The sequence below is a fragment of the Corapipo altera genome, unplaced genomic scaffold, assembly GCF_003945725.1.
Source record: "Corapipo altera isolate COAL_440 unplaced genomic scaffold, ASM394572v1 2, whole genome shotgun sequence".
Classification (NCBI taxonomy): Eukaryota; Metazoa; Chordata; class Aves; order Passeriformes; family Pipridae; genus Corapipo; species Corapipo altera.
This window is the reverse complement of record NW_020884890.1, coordinates 1,662,214-1,682,918: the sequence shown is the minus strand read 5'-3', so window position 1 is coordinate 1,682,918 and position 20,705 is coordinate 1,662,214. Positions and strand designations below refer to the sequence as shown.

The 20,705-nt window shown below is 38.2% G+C and overlaps 1 protein-coding gene across 8 annotated transcripts in view; it reads right to left on the bottom strand.

Annotated features, from left to right (window-relative positions):
• Positions 1–20,705, bottom strand: part of ZNF451 (zinc finger protein 451) — a 38,317-nt gene that overhangs the window by 7,423 nt on the left and 10,189 nt on the right. For 6 of the 8 annotated variants that reach the window (XM_027644930.1, XM_027644931.1, XM_027644936.1 and 3 more), the window contains exons 4-13: positions 20,421–20,546; positions 18,792–18,903; positions 18,063–18,213; positions 16,523–16,649; positions 14,724–14,877; positions 12,613–12,760; positions 10,429–12,077; positions 9,389–9,523; positions 5,634–5,764; positions 4,304–4,490 (exon numbers count right to left, since the gene is read on the bottom strand). In XM_027644930.1, the coding sequence (XP_027500731.1) occupies positions 4,304–4,490; positions 5,634–5,764; positions 9,389–9,523; positions 10,429–12,077; positions 12,613–12,760; positions 14,724–14,877; positions 16,523–16,649; positions 18,063–18,213; positions 18,792–18,903; positions 20,421–20,546 (2,920 nt within the window). The remainder of the gene's footprint in view (positions 1–4,303; positions 4,491–5,633; positions 5,765–9,388; positions 9,524–10,428; positions 12,078–12,612; positions 12,761–14,723; positions 14,878–16,522; positions 16,650–18,062; positions 18,214–18,791; positions 18,904–20,420; positions 20,547–20,705) is intronic. The other 2 variants (XM_027644937.1, XM_027644938.1) reach the window with 2 other exon arrangements.

Genomic DNA, 20,705 nt, shown 5'->3' with positions numbered 1-20,705 from the left:
GTTTCAACTGAACATTTGGAAAAAGCACAGACTGAGGACAGATGTATTCATATTGGACCTCAGTACCCATGAAAATCTTGACCATGGAAAAGGCAAGCAACTATTCTCAATGTCTTCTATAAAGTAATTCTTACATCTTCTTAAATTCTTTTGTAGGCTGTATATAAACCAAAAGATTTTTGGGGTAGTGGGAGTTAGGAAGCTTAGCAACATTTATCAAAATGAACTGAAATCCTGCTCTTCCAAATATAACGAGTCACAGAAGCTGCACTTGGTAGTACTTAAACACTTCAGGCAATAGTAGCAGATCGAAGATGCAGGCTGACAACTCCACTTGAGCACAGTGGAAACATACCTTATGGGTCACTGAAAGAGGTGCAGTGGCTATTTGGCAGACAACATACTACATCACTACACTACTGCTTTTGACAGGCTTATGAGACAGACTGGCTTTTCAAAAGAAAGGATAAGAAACACTCCAGAAAATATCCTCCTATTACTAAAAAGAGTCTGATTCACATAAGAGCTCAGTCACTAAAGGATCTCATTTGAATATGACTGTGAGAAACACAGTTAAGCTAAAGCTATCCACTTACACAAAAATATCTTGTCAACCAAGAAGTTGTGGGATTCCTGCCAGTGCCTGGACAGGTGTGACAATCCCTAACCTACCATCAGCTTTGCCCTCAACACTGACCAGTGCTCATTAAAAGTATAAGCTGTAATTTCAAGACACATAATATCGTCAAGACAGACAATTGAATAATGGTGTTTTTCTGTGTGCTACAAATTTTTCGTTACAAAGGGAGACATTGAAAACTCTTCCCCTTCTGCACTCCCCAAACCACTTGATTAACACGCATTAAGCTCCCATCATGTCTTGTGTCTTCAGCATAAAAGCAAAAACCTTCTGCACTTATGAACTAGAGCGGCTTAGCAGCAGAAGAGAACAAATAAGATATCTCCTGCCTACTCTTTTCATGTCTCAAAGGAAATTCATGCATCTGCTACAACCAAGGGTCACCTAAAGTAAAGTATGGTTGATAAACTATTGCAACATATGCAGGAGTTTTTATTTTTATTTATTTTAAAATGAATACACGTACCACAGTTCCCCCAGCAGTTCTGCTGACGTGGTAAAATGGTTCACAAGATGCACCTGTCAGATTGCCACATTCAAACATAACCCAGCTGCTCAGAAGCTAACGATAGCTCTGTGAAGGTGATTCAGGGAAACAGGTTTTTCATTTTGCAGCTCATCCAATACCAACAATGGTCTTATATTTTTCAACGTGATTCTCTGTCCTAAGTGTTTCTAACTTCTTTCTCCCTCCAAAATAATAGCCATAGGCTTGAGAAAGTCACAAAGCAAGCAATTCTTTTTTACATTTCTTTACAGTCAGCTGCATTTCTGTAACAAGTTATACCAGCCTATGATACACTGCACAACTTTCCATCTCAACCCTCCAGCACTGGTGTTGCCACACTAAGACCTGGAAATGATGGCTGATGCTGCTGAGCCACACACTGTGTGTACTATGCAGTGGCTTTATCTTTTTAAAGACCAACTTTATAAACTCTTGGTAACAACATCATCCCACCATGCAGCAAATATAGGGCTGTTACCAAAAGCGAATTTTCTAATGTTTTGTTTTAATATAGGAAGAGGAGACAAAGGCAGCTCTTGCTGTCTGGGTCCCCCCCTGCTGACATTGACTTATACTTGAAAAAGGGGACCAAGGATAGCTCAAGACATTTCTGTTCCTTACAAGTTTGCTAGGGAATCCCAACAGCTAAAGGAATCATGTACCATTCCATCACTTTTCTGCTCAAAGATTATTTTTTTTAATAGTGACCACACAAATAACTTAAGTGGAATGCACAATGATCAGCTAGCCAGCAAGTTAAGGTTTGCTGCCCCCTGAGTAGTGCCAATCACCATAACAGTAAATTAAATATTAACTTAGTAAAGGACATTGAAAGAACAGTTATATTAGGAGACTTCCAAAAGCAAGATCGATTAAAAAAAAAATACTTGAGTATCATTTATACACAGAAAAGGGTTAGATCTAAGTCATCACCTCTGAGTCAGTATACACTGGTGAATAAAGCTATAACAGCAAAACTACCTAGGCAGGGAGCCAGAGTACCCTTATATAGCAAAACAGTCATTCCCCTATCCTTACTGTCTCATATCTTAAGTTGCACAACACACTGTACAAGAAATGAAGCCTGTACAGGCTAAATCAACTGCTTACAGCTCTCTTCCAACTCCTCCTCCCCAAAAATATACAAAGATCACAAAGTAAAAACAGCCGTTCACATTAATTTACAGTTATACAGCTATAATTACATTAGAAGAGATCAATCTAGACATTTCAATATACTCTACAAAAAACCATTTGTACTGGGAATGCAATAATGCATAGAAACATAGAATTGGAAAGGATGTTAAAGATCATCTAATTCTAAGTCCTCTGCAGGGACACCTTCCACTAGGCCAAGTTGCTCAAAGCCCCATTCAACCTGGCCTTGAACGCTTACAGGGATGGGGAATCCACAGTTTCTCTGGAAAACCACCACTCAGTGCTTCACCACCCTCAGAGTAAAGATTTTCTTCCTAACACCTATTCTAAACATACACTCTTTCAGTTTAAAGCCATTCCCCCTTGTCTTATCACTCTATGACCTTGTAAAAAGTCCCTCCCCATCCTTCCTACAGGCTGCACTTAGGTCACCTGAAGCATTCCCTTCTCCAGGCTGAAGAAATCCAACTCTCAGCCTTTCCTCCTAGAAGAGGTGCTCCAGCTCTCCAATCATGTTTGTGGCCTTCTCTGGACTCGCTCCAACAGGTCCATGTCCTTCCTGTGCTGGAGACCCCAGTACTGGATGCAGTGCTCCAGGTGGGATCTCAGGAGTGTGGAGTAGAGGAGCAGAATCCCCTCCATTGACCTGATGGACATGCTTCTTGTGATGCAGCCCAGGATACAGCTGGCTTTCTGGGTTGTGACCACACATTGCCAGCTCATGTCTAGCCTCTCATTAACTAGCACTGCCCCCCAAGTCCTTCTCAGCAGGGCTGATGTCAATCAGTTCATCCCCCAGCCTGTATTGATACCAGGTGTAGCTCTATGGATAACCCTTCCCCCTTGAGAAAATGAACTGCACTAACAAAAGTGACAATTCTGTAATTAATTACTCCAAGGAATTTTACTGGTATGGCTGATTCTGGCTGAGAATCATATCTCCATTATCCAGCTGAAAAATCTCGATCAGCAAATGTTTGGGGTGGCCAGAAAACTCTATAAACACCTTTTCTGTATCAAAAGCACATAAATCAATTCCAGCTCACCACAAACAATTTTTTTCAGGAAACTATTATCCTATCTTTCTTTTTCCCTTTATTCAATCAACGCCAATTTCACCATTCACTCCACTTTAATGTGATAGCTCTCACAAACCTGTATCAGGACTAGCAGTGTATTTTTTCAGAAAAAGGTTATGGCTAATTCAGAAACAGCTTTCTGTAATATGCCCACAATTTACAACCCCACAAAAATAAAACAAGAGCCAGGAAAAGTAATAACATGTCTACAGAGAAATGTCAGGTCTTCTAGGAAAATATCAAAATATTTTAAAATACTGACAAATATTAAAACTCAGCTCTGGTATCCTTTGCATGAAAATGAGCTGGCTCAGTCATCTTTGATTATCCCATATAAAACCAATGTGATTGTTTCAGTGTGTCATTAGAATCTGGCATTTTAGAGAACTTCAAAACATCTAGTGAATTTTTTTTTTCCAAATGAATGTGTGAGTCATGTGCCAGTGAAGACAATGGTCAAATAACAGGAAGTAGCCAGGAGGACAAACAGAGTTAAAATAGGCAGAAATATTTTGAGAAATAACGATGCTCTAGCAGGGTCACATTTGTTTTGGACCCAGAACAAATCAAGCTAAGCAGATTTGAGTACAAACTGACAAATGCGCACACAAGAGTACTCTAAAGAGCTTCTCTTTAACTAGAAAGGAGTGTTCTGACTCAAACAACAGTCTGTCTCCCGCTATAATAAAGAATACAGGGATGATAAAGTTTGTTATGTTGAATAAAAATGCTTAATTAAGTCTAGTTTCAAAACTTGCTCCAAGCAAAATGGTCTTCTGATCTGTATTTCATTGAAATTCCAGTACAATGCAAGAAGCATCAAGCAACAGCTTGTGTTACCAGCATAAGGATTCAAGTCTTTTATTGGAAAGAACTATCAGTTTACTGGAAGAATTGTGTTTAATATTTACTTTCTACCTTTTGTGGTATCTGAAATGCTGTTTAGCAAGGCACACATCATGTCTCCTTCAATGTGGTGAGGATTTAGGATGCAAGCTGACCGCTGGGTCATCTTAAATTGGTTTTCCAGTTCCAGGAAGCTTTTGTCTCCAGAAAGTACAGTGAAAGGAATTTGCTTGGGCAGGTGCTCATCCAGACGACCAGCCTGTAGGGAAACAAATGACAAATGTTGAACTGAGATCATGTTTTTCTCTCATGGCATTTGGTTAGCTTTGTGCAAGATAGGTCTTCATTGCTTTCTACAGCAATTTACTCCTGCTTTTATGATCCAAGCCACGTTATACCACTGTGAAAGGTACCGTTTCAACAGTTTGATCCTGCATTTCTTCTCTACATACAATAATAGATACAGGTAATGGCTCCCAGAACAGTACAGAGGATGGAACAAATTCCTAAAAAGCAGCATTTTAGAACAATCTCCACATAAAATTAGTCATCTGTGCAGAGCATTTTAAGAATAACACAGAAAGTGTAATGTAACAAAACCACTGTTGCAAAATGTGCTTATATAATTAGATATTAATAGTTTTATCTAACTGATAAAGCATTATATGGCATCAAGCTGCACCAGGGGAGGTTTAGGTTAGATATTACAAAATTTTTTTCACTGAAAGGGTTGTCGAGCATTTTAACAGGCTGCCCAGGGAAGTGGTGGAGTCACCATCCCTGGAAGTGATCAAAAATTTTGTGGGTATGGCACTTATGGTTTAATGGTGAACACGGTGGTAGTGCCGGGTTCATGGTTGGACTTGATATTAAAGGTCTTTTCCAACTTTAACGATTCTATGATTCCACATAAAGAACCTAAGTGCCCATGGTATCACAGGTTCCTGTCTTTCACCTGCACGTCCCCAACCCTGCCAAAGTCCAAGGTCTACTGAACAGAGGCACTGCTTGTCAGCTCAACAGGGTCTGTGAAACTGGCACCCATTCAACTCCACTGTAAAGACGGCCCAACATTTGGGCTACTTGAAGAGAGAGGCAGGAGTTAAAGAGAAACAGTAAGAATTGTAGGGTTTTTTTTATTCTGCATTCCCTAAGCAGCTCTCCTTCTTCTCCACAACAGACTAACGTCCTATTTGGACTAACTTATAAATCACTTCTCAACTGTCTGCCTCCACTCAATCCAGTGACAGGTTTATCATTCTTTATAATGGACACATAAGTATCATGAAAAGAACCTAAGAATCTCACCTGCAATTAGTATTTAACACCAATAGCTGATATTATCTGCCACTCTCCTCTGGGTACAGAGACACAGCAATAAAGACAGTATGCTCTAACTTACATGAACACAGAGAGCAAAGTCTGCTGCTTCTCTTCTGGTACCGCAACGTGGATGAAGAAAGAAACATCCAATCCTCTTAAGATAATTGTAAATTTTGCACTGCACTGGAGGTTTCCAGTTGCTGTATCCTCCTAAACAGTGAAGAGGAATAAAATTAATAATAAAAAACCCAAACATGAAAAAAAAACAAACCATGGGTTTGGGTAAACACATCTCTATAAATTAAGAGTGCAAGAAGGCAAAAGCAAAGATAAATCTGTCTTTAAAGCCAGACTGTATTTTGACCAATGTGAAAGCTAAAAACCCCATATAATCAAAATCCCCAACCCTCTTGTTCTTTAGTTAGAAAGCCAAAAAAAAAAAATAGCTAGCCTGATACTACCTATTCACTTTTGTACGATTTTTTTGTTTTAATTCTGAAAAACTTATCTTCTAGATATCATGTGCTTTTAGACTCAGGGATGTGGGGTTTTTTCCAGTTTGAAGCACAGTTATGGTTAATGTGCAGAAGCAGAGGAACTCCGGGAACATAGTACAAGTAACAGAACTGCTTCTCTTAGGGAAACCTGTACTGCAGGAGTTCTAGATATATGCTATATATATATATATGTATATACGCTATGCCTGACACATCAGAACTCCTTAAAAAGAAGGTCCAAGAACTGGAACAACAGCTGAAACAAACGCTAGAGTCCTAATAAACCGTTGGCTGCAGTCAAGGATAAGCAAAATGAAGCTACAACTGGGAAAAAAGTGCAGAAATTTTCTCAGCAGTATCCTAAAACATGTAGTTACTGGCTAAGAAAATATTTGGATAATAAAGACAAGCTGAGTAATGTGTCTGCTACAGACAAAAACAATACCAGGATGAAACAAGTTGCAAGGAAAGGAAAGAAGCAGGAAGTCTTTCAAGAAGAGAGGGAAAACTACAGGAGCTTGCAGTTACTATGATACCATAAAAAGGCAAACAAATGAAAGGACAATTTGAAGAGAGCAACTAAAAAATTCATAATATTTCCAATTGCTAAGAAATAACGGTTCTGCAAAGGGGAGGAAAAAGTGTTGCTTTATCTGCCAGCTGATAGAGTGGCTGCATGTAAGAAAGGATTTTGAATGAAAAATGAAAGCAGTCACTGATGGCACTTCATATGAGGACATGGGAAACTAAGGTTCAAGTACACAGGCTGCAGAGGATGGTGTATGTCAACATGGCCACTCCCAGTCCAACAAACAAAAGCATTCCTCAGTAGATTTCTCCTGGGTTTTTTTCACCCTTTCCAGCCTAATGGCAAGAAGGTGGTATAAAAATGATCTCAAAGATAAAGATTTATTAAGAGTCCACACAGAAATGATTTAGTGGTATCTACCTATGAGAAAAAAAATGCTATTTGCAACTTGTTCTAATCTGTTGTGACAGTCTCAGTCACTGCTATTTGGGAAAGACTTGTAATCACCAAATCTAGGGTTTGGCTGCATAAATGTACAACATAAGCATTTGACCAGGACAACTGAAAACAATGACAGAACTGTATTTAGTCTCTTTATTTCTTAGCTGACAAATGGATGAAGACAACTGAGTATCTGAAGACAGAAACCATGCAAAGTCTGGGCAATACAATGGAAGAACTCAAAGTAAAGCTAAGGGTGTACTAGCAATAGGAATAACAGAAATTATGTAGATTTATCATATAAAAATAATAATTAAAAAACTCAGAAATGTTGTTCGGGAAATGCAGGAAAAAAATAGAAGAGACAAGGATGTTGCTATATTTTCATAGGCTAAACAAACAAGACTAGCATGCCTCAAGTAACTGAGTAAACCATTATTATTATGAGAGGGTATCTACAACAATAAATCCAGATGTGCCTGGGAGACTTAATGCTCCCAGGCTCCAAAACAATATAATTGTCACTAATAAACTGCTAAATTCTTCTCTAATACGAATATGGTCCTTTTTAATCACAAGTAACTCTTTAGCATGTTTTTTCAGTTCAGGTGCATCAGGGGCCATTCCCAGGAGGCAGGGTGCATGCAGCGAACCTGTCCAAAAGTAAGACATTGAGTGGTGCTAATGTGAGCTGTGCTGTGCCATCAGGCACCTGTGTTTGGAACATCTCCGGGCACAGAGTCTTAACTAGCACAAAGGTACCTTTTGGTAAGAGTATCAATAATACTAGAAGTTCCTGACAAGATTGTACTATGATTACTTTTCCTTAAGTCAGAGAAGAGAAATTTCTGACAACAATACAGCTCAGACATCCCTGGGTTCAAACAATTTTTTCTTACTGAATCAAAACAGCATTTTAACCTTGGAAAATGGTAATAGCACAGAAGTCATAACAACAAGCTTAAGTCGATTAAAAACAAACTAGTTTCAAGTAAATCAGACAGAATAACAAAGTATGACTGAAAGCCAGTCTCTGAATTCACATGGGGAAAGATTTACATAACTGTGAAAAATTTTTCTTAACTAAGTAATTTTTTATAATAGATGATCTTTAAAGTTCATTCCAACCCCTTAGCATTCTATGATTCTATGATATAAATCATCAAAATCACAATTTTATGTGGTTTGCATGTGCACAGGAATGCTGTTACAGAAAGGTCAAGGGCTAAACAATGGTAATACAGGTAGTGATACAGAAGTAATGCCTGAGCAGAACACAAAACTCAGGAGCATAACCTGCTTTAACAGGGAAGACCAGAGGATTCGTTCCCAGAACTCCTAACAACCAGATATTAAGGCTACAGGTCCAGGAGCACAGATGACTGTTCGAACAACTAACACTTTACATTAACAGCCGTACTTGCTCTGTCTTCATCAGCTAACTGGAAAACCTGTTTCTAAGAGGGAAAAAAGACTGGTCCAGGCATCAACAAGCCTTTCTGTCCAACCTGAGCAGCATGACAACTCTCAGCTTTCAGGATGTTCTTGATTATCTTTTAAAGGAAGAGACAGATACTCAAAAACACTAAGCAAAGAAGTGCAATGCAACGGTGTTTACCAAGTATAAAACATACCCGACAATTCCTACAAGTCTGTTAGGATGATACCTGTGTTTCAGGCAATAAATATTTTGAAAATATCCCTTGTCTAGACTTTACTGAAGAATTCAAGGTACTACAGGCGAAATAACTATAAAGGCAGACACAGAGAAAACCAGTAGAAAAACCATGAGGTGATCAAGAAGTTGGTTCAAAACCAGTCAGGTAAGCAAAATTATCAAGGTAAAGGAATGCTATTGGCAGACTCTGCAAAATGATATGATCATATTCCCTTTCAACCCAAACTGTTCTATGATTCTGTGAAACTCATGACAATGTGAGTTCCATCAATCACCCTGTACTAAACTAAATTTAATAAGACTAAGAATGCAAAATCATGCCTTCTAGAAGTAAAAAACAAAAAAGGGCATCAGCATGATAAGAAGGACTTGGGAGTTAAAGTAATCTCTGAGGATTATGACTGTCTTGATAATTATGAAAACCTAATATGATACAGTTTAAGGAAGTTATCAGGGAAGTCAGAATTCTGGAACAATATTCTACACAGAATAGTAAGAGCAGTGGAAGTTAAGGCTGAGTTTAAGAAGTTCAAGAACATTTCTGTTACATGGTGCCTGTGCCACTGCAACTTAAGAAGCCTTAGTGGCTGCTTGCTCCTGTTCATTTTCTCAGATTCAAGGAATCTCTGCTCAAGTAAATGCATAGTCTTGTTAATCTTATCTTCCAATTTCCTTCAAACATTTTTTACCTTGAAAGCCCCAGATAAATGTCCCTTGGTTCAGGTTAGCTGGCAGCTGTGTGAAAAAGCTTCCCCAGTTGTCCAGATCCACCAACACAATGTGAGTCATGGTACTCAGGTAGTCAAGATCAGGAAGATCACCATCTATCAATGGGATAAAAAAACACATTTAAAATTCACCTTACTTTCTGGTCAATCAACACACATCAACTTGAGACACACTTCTGAAAATTCACGTATTCAACTGTTACATAAGCAAAGTTACAAAACATGGTCCTATTTGGCAACTGCATAGATTTTAAAATCAACTGAATTAGCATTTAATCATGCACAAATCAGATATAAAAGCAGCATCTGGCTATATGATGCTGTAGAGCTGGATAGTTTTGTGGTAAGCACAGAAAGCTTGTTGTCCTGCACCAAGACATTTTAATAGTGCATTTAATATTCAGCTGTGCACCCCCAACTATGGCAAGTCTCTGTGACATTCCATTGCTTACATGCATGTAAAACATTTAGGTATGTACTTTTTGCTATACATCTAACATAAAGGTCAACCTCTTAATCAAAAGTATTATGACACCACTAGTAATTAAGAAACACTTTCAACTTCTGAACACAAGGTACACCTTCAGTGTACTTGATGTCATTCTTAAAAGTGATTATGAACTTTAAAAAAAAAAAAGCATGTTCAAGGAAAAAAACCCCCATACTACATACTGAGAATATAAATTCTCAGCAGATAGTGCTATTTGGCAAGCTAAGAAAACTGAGAAGATGATGATATAATAGGACTGCCCACACAGAAAGCACTACCAGGATCATAAATATTTATACAAATTTCTCTTGAACGTGTATTATAGATCATTTTTAGATTTCTACACATTGGATCTCAAACTGAGGTCCTTGGTTGTCCTCTTCCTTTTAACACCAAATTATGCTCCAAACTAATTAGAAAACTAAATGTTTCAGTCTCGGGACTGACACTAAAACAGAGTGTGTTAAAGACAATAATATTTTTCTAATGTTGAAAGTAGTTTTCTACATACTTTCACTAAGTTCTTCAGCGTGTGCTGAGTCCTCATTATTTTCTTTCCTTTGCTCTATTGGTCTCTGCAGAGGAGACAACTGTGGTCTGTCCTGAGTTTTCGATGGAGATGCTTGAAATTGTAGCCTGTGAGGTTTTCTGACCTGACAAGCCCCACTTGCCGTGAACTTGAATACTGTGTTTTCTGATTCTGATGCAAGACTTGATATATCAGGTTTCTGCAAGAAGCAGTGTTTCATGTGATAGTGTTGATGTGCACTGGGAAGATCATTAAAGTTTTTGTTGCATGCAGCACATCTAACGACATACATCTCTCCCTTAGGTTTCAGTGACGTGTGACTCTTGAGATGATTCTTCAAATCAGCAATATTCTGTGCCGTTGCAGAACACAAGCAGCATCGAAACCATAAGTTTCCTTTTTCCAGCATGGCCTTCTGACAATTCTCATAATCGTTTTTCCTGTTTATTTTGGAGACATAAGTTGTCCGGCAACCACAGGTTAAAAGGTCTCCTTGTTCAACTGGGAGGAAGTCCTCCTCTTTTTTTATTGATACTTCCATCTGCTCAGGCACAAATGTATAGTCCGTGCCATGAATCTCCGTATAATGGATTAGAAATTCTTCTTCTGTGTCAAAGAAGAGATGACCACAAAGGCCACAGAAATATTTAGTCTGTGTCTCCTGATTATGATGCTCTTGGAAGTGCCGCTCCAGCGTTCCTACTTTCCGAAAGTGATTTCTGCATAAGCCACAGGAGTACCTGTGAAATGCATGGCTTTCTAAGGACATGCAATGTTGTTTAACGCTCTCTTCAGACTCAAACATCTCCTCACAAATGCGGCACTGCCATTTTCCCGCGATAGGACTTCTTTCAGGGGAGACTTCCATAGGGCTAGAAATGCAGTCTTTATCTTCACCTGCAGAAATGCATGCTGTGTCAGAAGCACATGGCATAGGTTCATCTTCAACATCTTGCTCATAATAGTAACTATGTCCACCATGAAATTCAGTTATGTGTCCCATAATATCCTCTTCTCTAAGATCTGCAGAACACGCTCTGCACCAGAGAAGAAAATTAGTCAAGTGTGCTCCTCCATGAAACCGACTCATATGGAGGCGGATAATGCTTGAATTTTCAGCAAGCTTTCCACACACAGCACACTTGTGACAGATCCTATTTGCTGATAAAATGTGATTTTCTACTAACTCTTCTGTAAAAAACTTTTGAAGGCATTCACAAAACCAGGCTTTTACTTTGCAAGCACTACCTTGACTTTGGTTTGCTACATTATCTTCATTGTTACCTTTTAAATCACTCTTCCTTTTTGAAGGTGTAGACCCCATTTTACTGGCAGACTCATTTGAAGCCAAATGTCTTTTAAGCAGAGGTCTTGACCGATCCACAATATGGCACAAATAAGACTGATTTTTCTGTTTCCCATTGATATGACAGAACATCAGGATGGACTCTTCCATTGTAGTAAAAACTCTAATGTTATGTTGAGTGGTTTGTTTATGTTGGGTTATCTGATTCTTATTAGCAAACAGTTCATCACAGTTCTCACAGTAACCTTTTGTTTTAAATATCTCTGCAACTTGGGAGATGCTTTTCTTCGACAGTGCCACAGGCCCAGAATTATGACAACGCATTCTAGAGCGGATTAAAAAACATAAAGAAGTTATATCATAACTTGAAACATTTTTAAAATTTCAGATGTGCTTTGAAATATTACCTAGTACCTACAGCAACCAGTGCATGGAAATATTGTCCTCTGTATACTTTAACCTACCAGCTTGCTAACGAAACCATGCAATGTGTATCTGGTCTCTGCACTTTAAAGAGAATTAGGTGCTAATTTCCAAAGCCAGCATTAACACCGATGGTTAGGTTGTTGACTCTGTACATTTTCAAAATCAAACACTGTCAACTTACAAACAGCAGAACAGACACCAAGTTCTGTTGTTCTGTTACAGAAAACACAAAAAGGATCCTGACATCGATCAGCATTCTGCAGTGTGGGGTAAAAGACAAGAAGGAAGGCACATTTTTGATAGTTTAATCAGGAAGTCAACATTTAGATGGCCCTACTTGCCTGGAAATCCACTAGGAGCACTAAAAACACATCTGCCTATCTGCCACTGATCTATGAGTGTTCACATTATAAAGGCAGCTGTCTTTCACAAACCTGAAATGAGCCGTTAATTCCATATGCGATCGTAGTATCTTGCAGCAGGATATACACTTCACTTGGAAGGGGACCTCTTTGCACAGAGATATCAGAAGGTTCTTCGCGTAGGTTGGAAAAGGTAGAGGATGGCCAGTCTTCATTTCATCTATAAAATGGAATGGTAGAAAGTGCAAGTTCTTTCAAAGTATTTCAGTTCTCTGATGACATAGTTACTGTTGTTACTTGTTTGTCACACAGTTCAGAAAGTAAATTATCATGTGTCAGCTGGCCCACAGTAACTGTGCTATGGAAGACTAAAAAGACTGAATTTTTTAAATTTCTGTGACGATCTCATTTCTGAATCTGTTTGGATCTTGTTTTTTCATACTCAGTGACTGACTTTACTTCCCTTTTCCTCTTCTACAACATCACGTCAGATATGTCTCTTAGAAAGGTTTTTATTGACCTTCTTTCACTCCATCTATGACCAGCTGTCTACTCTTACCACATAATTTTCTTTTAAGCCACAGAGTGCTTAAAAAAAAAAAAAAGCACACAATTCACTTAACAAGCTCCTACATACTCTGACCATCTCTTTCTCTCTTTCCCATCCTTAGTGTTAATTGTGTTAATTCTTACATTCTTAGATGCAGGACTTCCTGTTGTTCAGAGTACATGCTCCACATCTAAATTCAGATACCATCAGAATAAAAAAATTCTATTGAAAAGAGAATGGGGAATGGCTTATGGATTAAATGTTGTTCATGTTCTGCACCTTAGGAGGCAAATTCTCTTTGATTTTTCTGTTTAGTAAGATGTGATGATCAGCAGGCAGTAATTTGAGGTTATGCCTTTCAGTGAACTCCACTGGCAGATCTTAGATCATGCTGGTAATTATTAATCATGAAGACCTACCAACACAAAGGAAAAATTGGAGCACTCCATTTTTTGTTCTGAGCTAAGAACTCTCCACCTCTAAAGAAAAAAACCACTAACTTGTGCTTTTAATTTTTTCAAAGCAATAGCTCACCAGGAATCTCTTTTAAAATCTATGACTTAAAAGCATCTGCAGTCATCACATTCAGAATTAATAACCTATTTGAGAAAAAAAGTACATTAGATCTTCAATACATAAGACAACACATAACCATGCAGATGACTGTCACCTCCATGAAGATTGCAATACTGACTCAACCTACACCACGATGCCTTCAAAGCATGTCTTTTCTGCACACTTCCTGCAGCCACTCTGGGGGAGGGCAGAAGTCAAAGATATAGTTATGAAGATGAGAAATAACTATATCAATCCTTTTGGCCACACAGGCTTATCCTGAAACCTACAGTATCTAAAATATGGTCACTTCCTGCATAAGAAGTCAACTCCATCTATATGTCAACTGCTTCAGCCATTTAGCTAACATTAAAGTAAATGCTTCAATGCCTACTGCTTATGTCAGAAATAAAAAGTCAGTGTAGCTATGACAAGCATTAACCCTGTTTTCAAGCCCAGGATCAGACAGGTATTTCCTGTGAACTCTTAAGAGTGGTTCTGGATGTTACCAGCTCACAACATAACCAGTATTTCAGCCTTCAGCAGCAATGCAGTCAGTGCAAGCCATGAGACCAGCAGCATTGTCCCAACTAACCAGGCTAAATTTGCAAATAGACAGATAAGAAATTTTCAGAGGTCTTTGTCACCAGCAATGCCAAGGACACTGACAATAGCCTCCAAGCAGACTACAGACAGTACAGTAAAGGGAAGGAACTCCACAGTCAGTCTCACTGGAACTGAAAAAGAAATTTATTTGTTTTGGTCCAAGTCTCTATCAACATGCTAAATGTAAACTTATTCAGGACAGCAGTTGCACAGAGTCACTGGAGGATGAGAAGTTTATATGAGAGCCCTGATGGCTTCTCATTACAGCAAGTGTGATGGAGGAATCATTTCTACACAAAAATACAAATTTCAAAGCACCACATTTAAGACCTTAAAAGAAAAATAACAATACATTAAAAACAAACTTTAAAACATTAACCTTTTTTAAACTGCAGAAAAATGTAAGTCAATTCATATCATAAGGGTGAATTATCAGAAGAAATTAAGAGCAGTACATTTAGTAGCAACGTACCATTCAATTGAGAAACCTGGAGGAAGTGTTTCTTTCCTGACATATGCTGCAAACACTCTTCGCTTTTTGTGAAAAGGAGGAAGCAGTTCGGGCATGCAAAACACTGAATATGCTGTGGAGGGAGACCTTTTTTATGCCCATCATTTTCATTTAGCTGGAAGAGAAAAATTATCTACTTAGGAAAAAATTAAGCAAAGAAACTAGTCCCAATTCTCCTCATGTCCTTCCATTCCACTCTCCCTTCTGTGGTAGAAGTTTCAACTTTTAGGTTTTCAGCTACCACAACTATGTTTATCTACAACCTACCTCTATGCACTTCAGCTCATGAGACACAAGGGATTGGCCAAACTTCCACTGTTAAACTCAGCAACTCATCTATCCTTAGTACTCCAGTAACTTCTCCATCCCCTTCTTGCACCACTTGCAAGCACTTTCCCCAGGGACTATGGGTTTCAATTCTTAGCTAGTCCCTTTACCCTGGCTCTCAGAAAAAGCTCCTTCTATTATCAAAGCAGCTGCTTTTCCTGATGTCAGTTCTTCTCTGATCTTGCTAGCTTCCAATTCTTCAAAATGTTGCTCCTCAGAGTAGCCTGACAGGTCCATGACTTTTCTAAAAGTCAAATCCTTCCACCTGCCTTGCCTTCTACATCAACTCTGGATCTCTGCTTCCAGGGCAAAAATCCTTTAGTTTTGCTTCTGATATTTTTTTCCTTGCTCCTTTATAAGTCACTCAGTGAATCTTCATTATATGCTTATGCTTTCTTCCACAGCTTTGATTAGTCTTATCTCCCCATCCTTCCACAACAAAGTAATTCATTCTTGCCTGCTGCAAGAGTCAGACCTTTCCCCAGACTTGGCTGCAAACTCTTGCTAATGCCCTTGGACATGTCACAGGCACACAACTTGGAAGCAACGGAAAAAGAGCAGGGACAAATTACAATGCAATCTTTCAAATTTGTCAGGTATGACTATGCATCAGGAGTTATTACCACAAGCTAAAATTATTCTGATTTTCAGAATGTCTAGAACTTCCCTGAACTTAACACAGCTTCTGGAGTCTAAGTGAGTACTCAGCAATACTTGTTATTAAAACATCCAACTTGGAAAATGCTATCCATCATGCAGTTCAATACCAGACTGTCTAAATAAAACCACATACCCAGAAGGTAACAGCTAAGCATCTGTTATGCAACTGAGGTTTAATAGTAGCATGTTATGAACAGAAAAGAGAGAGAGCAATCAACAACAAAAAAGTAACACTACTAGCTTATATTCAAATCACAGCTCAAATGCTAGATTATCCTTTCCCTTCTGTAAGTTAACTAGTGAGTAGCAGCAAATACCTCTATTGGAAGGACTGGAAACAGATAAATCACCCAAGTTTCTTTTCTCTATTGCCTCTTTCCCCCCTCCCCCATCTCCTTTCTGCTGCTTCTCTTTATTTACTTCATCCCAACTTGCTGCATTTATCTTTCATAGTTTTGAAGATGTGAAAAAAGGGAACACCTTTCAACAACACCAACAGAGGGACAAGAGGCTCAAGACTACGGTCCTCTTGAAAGTATACCAAAAAGTACAATCTAATGATCAGATCTAAAGAGAATACTGTCAGGCTACACCAGGTGTTTGAAACAAAACAGAATAAGAAAAACAACAAACTGTCTTAAGACTAAAAGAAGAGAGGTGAGAGAAAGAGGGTTAAAAAAGAAAACAAAAACCTAAAATCAGTGCATAATTATACATCTTGAAAACTCTCTACTACATTCAGTCAGGTGAGTTACTCATCCTTATGATCTTGCCTTAGATAAAAGATGATCACTATACTGCTGAGAGGTTGAAAATCTTTCACAGCATATCACACAGGCAACAGCATTATTTGGGGGTCCTCGTAACGTGACAGTTGGGTCACAAGGAGAATGATCAAACCTGGAGAAGAAGAAATAATTAACAAACTAATCCCATCTAAATAGTTAAAAGGGGTTTTTTTTTAAATGAGAAAAGATCTGTCTTTTGAAGCTGTTGGACAAAAACCCTTATCCAATCAACCTAAACTATAAAAATTCCTCTCTTCCACTATCATCAACTCTATCAGCTGAAATACCTTGCATAGAGGTGAATCTCCCTGCAGCTTACCTGTTACAAGGGTCACTCTGCAGAGGAACCACACTGTTTTCACAAGAACTAAAAAAAGGCACAATTTCCCAGAAAGAGAATTTTTTTTTCATTTTTACCTCCCTGCACTAGTTCTGGCTGGGATGGAGTTAATTTTCTTTGTAGCAGCTTGTACAATTGTTGCATTTTGGATTTACAAACAACAGTGTTGATAGCACAGAGATGTTTTAGTTATTGCTGAGCAGTGACTGCACAGTGTCAAGGTCTTCTCTGTTTTTCAGACTGCCCCATCAGCATAGAGGCTGGGGGTAGGCAAGAAGCTGGGAGGAGACACAGCTGGGACAGCTGACCACAACAGGCCAAAGGGACAGCCTATAGCATAAGACATTGTGCTCAGCAATAAAAGCTGGGTGAAGGAGGAGGAAGAGGAGATAGCTGGGAAGACAAACACATCACTCGAGCTAACTATTACATATGAAAAAGCTGTACCTGTTTGTCTCCTTATATTGCTTTGCTTGTGCATGCAGCTTTTGCTTTACTTATTAAACTGTTTTTATCTCAGCCCAGAGTTTTCACACTTTTAATCTTCTCGTTCTCTTCCTCATCCCAGAGAGATAAGTGAGTGAGCAGCTGTGTGAGGCTGAGTTGCCTGCTGGGGTTAATCCATGACACTTCCCTCAACTTCTCACCTTACCATCTTCCCCACAAACACACTCACTAGTTAAAAGGCAGTATCTGCTGGAATTGACCACAGACACACTCAGTGCTGACTAGCAATCATCAGCTATGAACAGATGTCTGACCTATAGCTCTTGTTCCTCTTTCCATTCATTATGGGCTCTTTTTTTTTTAATCTTACCATCAAATTGTGTAAGGTAGCCTTTTGCTCTTTTTCAAGTTTGAATGAAGATACTACAGAACTGAAGAATAGAAATCTTGTTTCTCAAAAACCCCATGTATTACAAAATGCTCAACAAGAAATAAATTCTGAACGGAAAAAACCAAACAACTTTCCTACCCAACTAAAAAATCCAAACCAAAACAACAAAAAAACCCCTATGAAGTTCATCACATCATCTATATAAATGGTGTAACATATTAATTGGCTCTCAAAATGGAACTTTGTCACTACAGGCAGTTTAAAGTAGACTTGATGCTGATGTCCTAAGTTAGAGCATATTCTTTCATTATGATATCTTGCACTGAGCTCTTGTACTATGTCCTTACCTTTGAAGGTGACCTAGAAGAAGATGTACATTATCAAACTCTCTGTTGCAATGCATCACAGGGCAGTGTTTGGGACTGCTGTTGACTTGTGTCTGAGCTGCCCTCTTACAAGCACCCCTTTTTCCACCATTAACAGAGCCTGGTTTCAGACCTGTGTTATAAAACAATGTACTTAACCAGAACCTAAATTATAGAGGCTTAAGAAAACAAACAAAATAACACATAAGCCCTAAAGCATTTAAAAATCAAGTTACAGTGATTCTTAAAAGCAAACTAACAGTGTACAATCCTACTCAGGAAGTCTGCTCTTTCATTTTCTTCAATTCCCAGCAGTGTAACTTTTTAAGCACTTTCACACCCTTCATCGAGGTACTATTTGAAATTCACTAAACATCCTGAAGTCACACTTACTCATGTAGACATCTTCCTAAGCAGCAGTTCAATAGTAGCATTTTTTCTTCCTAGCAGCTTCTTTCATAAAAATTGTTAACATCACCTTAGTGATTTCTAGATTTGGTATCTTACATTTCCTAAACAGCAAAGCATTAGAAGAATGGATTTTATGGAAATGAGTGTTTAAGAACTTTCAAATGCCATATGCTAGCAAAGTTAATATTGTAGGATTAGGTTATGCACATGGCACCTGCAATCTCAATGCAATTATCACATGTTCTGTTCTCCAATTCAGGATTTAGAAACCATCACTGAAACTTAGTTTCCTACTCTTACCTGGCATTTTTAACCACTGGTCCACACATAACCTTGCAGCTTCTGTATCACTATGTTCCCGAATAAATTCTAATTCTTGCAACCCATGAGCATATTGGGAATCAACCTTCTCCTGCAAGAGAAAACATACCAGGTAAGGTGGTGATCAAATTCTTTTTAAAAAAATTAAAGATTAAGTATGTATCCCAAAACTTACATATGAGTTCCCAAAAACACAAGGAAAAAAAACCCAAAAAACCAACAAACCCCACACCCACAAAAGCCTAAAATAAGGGAAAAATAAAATCTTACAACTTGATTCATTTCTATTTAACACAATAAAGATAGGACATAAAGGCAATAAAAAAATTTAAAAAACAGTAATTTTTTCCCCCAAAGTAAGAGCTACATCTTGGGTCAACTAATTTACTTTTACTGTAACTACTGAAGTTTCTGTAGCATGTACATAAGATTATAATCTTATAAAAAGAAACAAATAATCATGAAGTTTTAAACAAGGAACACAAAATCTTTATTGAAACCCAAGAGTCAGTTCGTTCCACTGACAAGGAAAAAAAACTGGCATCTTCACTTTGAAAACTAAATTTAATTCTGCAAGTTGCATTAACTGATGAGGAGTAAAGAGCCATCCAGGAGGAAAATACTGATCTTTAACAAAGGATTTTTTAGCTTTCATTCTCAAAGTACATTGAAAGCTACATAGTTATCTCTGACTCCACTTGACACATGGAAAACTGTATGTGGAAACATTAACAGATTGCCAAATTCTCAGTAGAGGAGACAGGAGAGGGATGTAGGTTTCTGGACTTCAAGGCTACCTTGGACTATATCCAACATCCCTTTACTCTGTTGTATTACAGTTGCATAGTCTAGTGTAGAATATAAAAAGCTGTAACTGTAGTACAATCATGTGATTTTAAAAGTGTTTTGAAAATTAGGCTGGAAAGACAGCATGTTCCACAAATACTGAATTTGACTCTGTTCCTGTTCAATTTCATGAAGTTCTTGTAATCCCATTCCTTCAAGCGGTCCAGGTTCCCACCGGGAGCAGCCCTTCCATTAAGCCCACTGACTGCATCTCCCAGTTTGTAACAGAAATAAAAAGTACAAATCTTTCAAATTGCTGCCCAATGCAATCAATAGGATTCAACTCTAAAATTATGCCTTAAACACAGAAAGTTGTATCACATTATAAAATATTACTCAATACAGAAATTTAATGTGGCATACAGTTTCCCAAAAATCTCAGACAACAGCAAGTAAATGAGTAGGCTTGCTGCGTGGCTGTTTGTGATCAAACTCTTATTTTTCAATTACTCAGCAAGAGTAACTGATGTTAAGGTTCCTCTGCTACATATACAAACAAGAGAAAAAGTTTTTGCCATTGATTATCACGAATTTTGTTTTTTCCCATCCTCAGGAACTGCAATAAGACTAGCAAATTTATCAGTTAAAAGTCACTGAAGAGACAAAGTCTGTATTGTGTTTCGAATGATGCCACAGAAGCCTAGTTGCTAGTTCCAGGTCTGGCTCACCAATCTTTTTATTTATTTAGTAGTGAAAACAAAGACACTTGTGACTACAAGGCCTTTATGATGCAATTCTACCAAAACAAAATACTCCCAATACCTTGAAGGCTTTGTTTTTCTCTTCTTTTTGCTGCTTCTCTACTTCAACATGTCGTGCCAGACGATCCAGGGTTGATGCAACTCGTTCTTTCTGATAGTCAACGTGATCCTTACGCTTAGAAGGTCTCTACAATCGAAAAGTTAAACACTTATTTGGTGACTAAGTAACAGGCACTAATACAGTGAAAAGTGATGCCCAAGCATCAGGATATAATTCAGTACAGATACTCTTATCTTAAGTACCATGATCTACCTTGCTAGTTTTCTCTTCCTATTTATCAACATC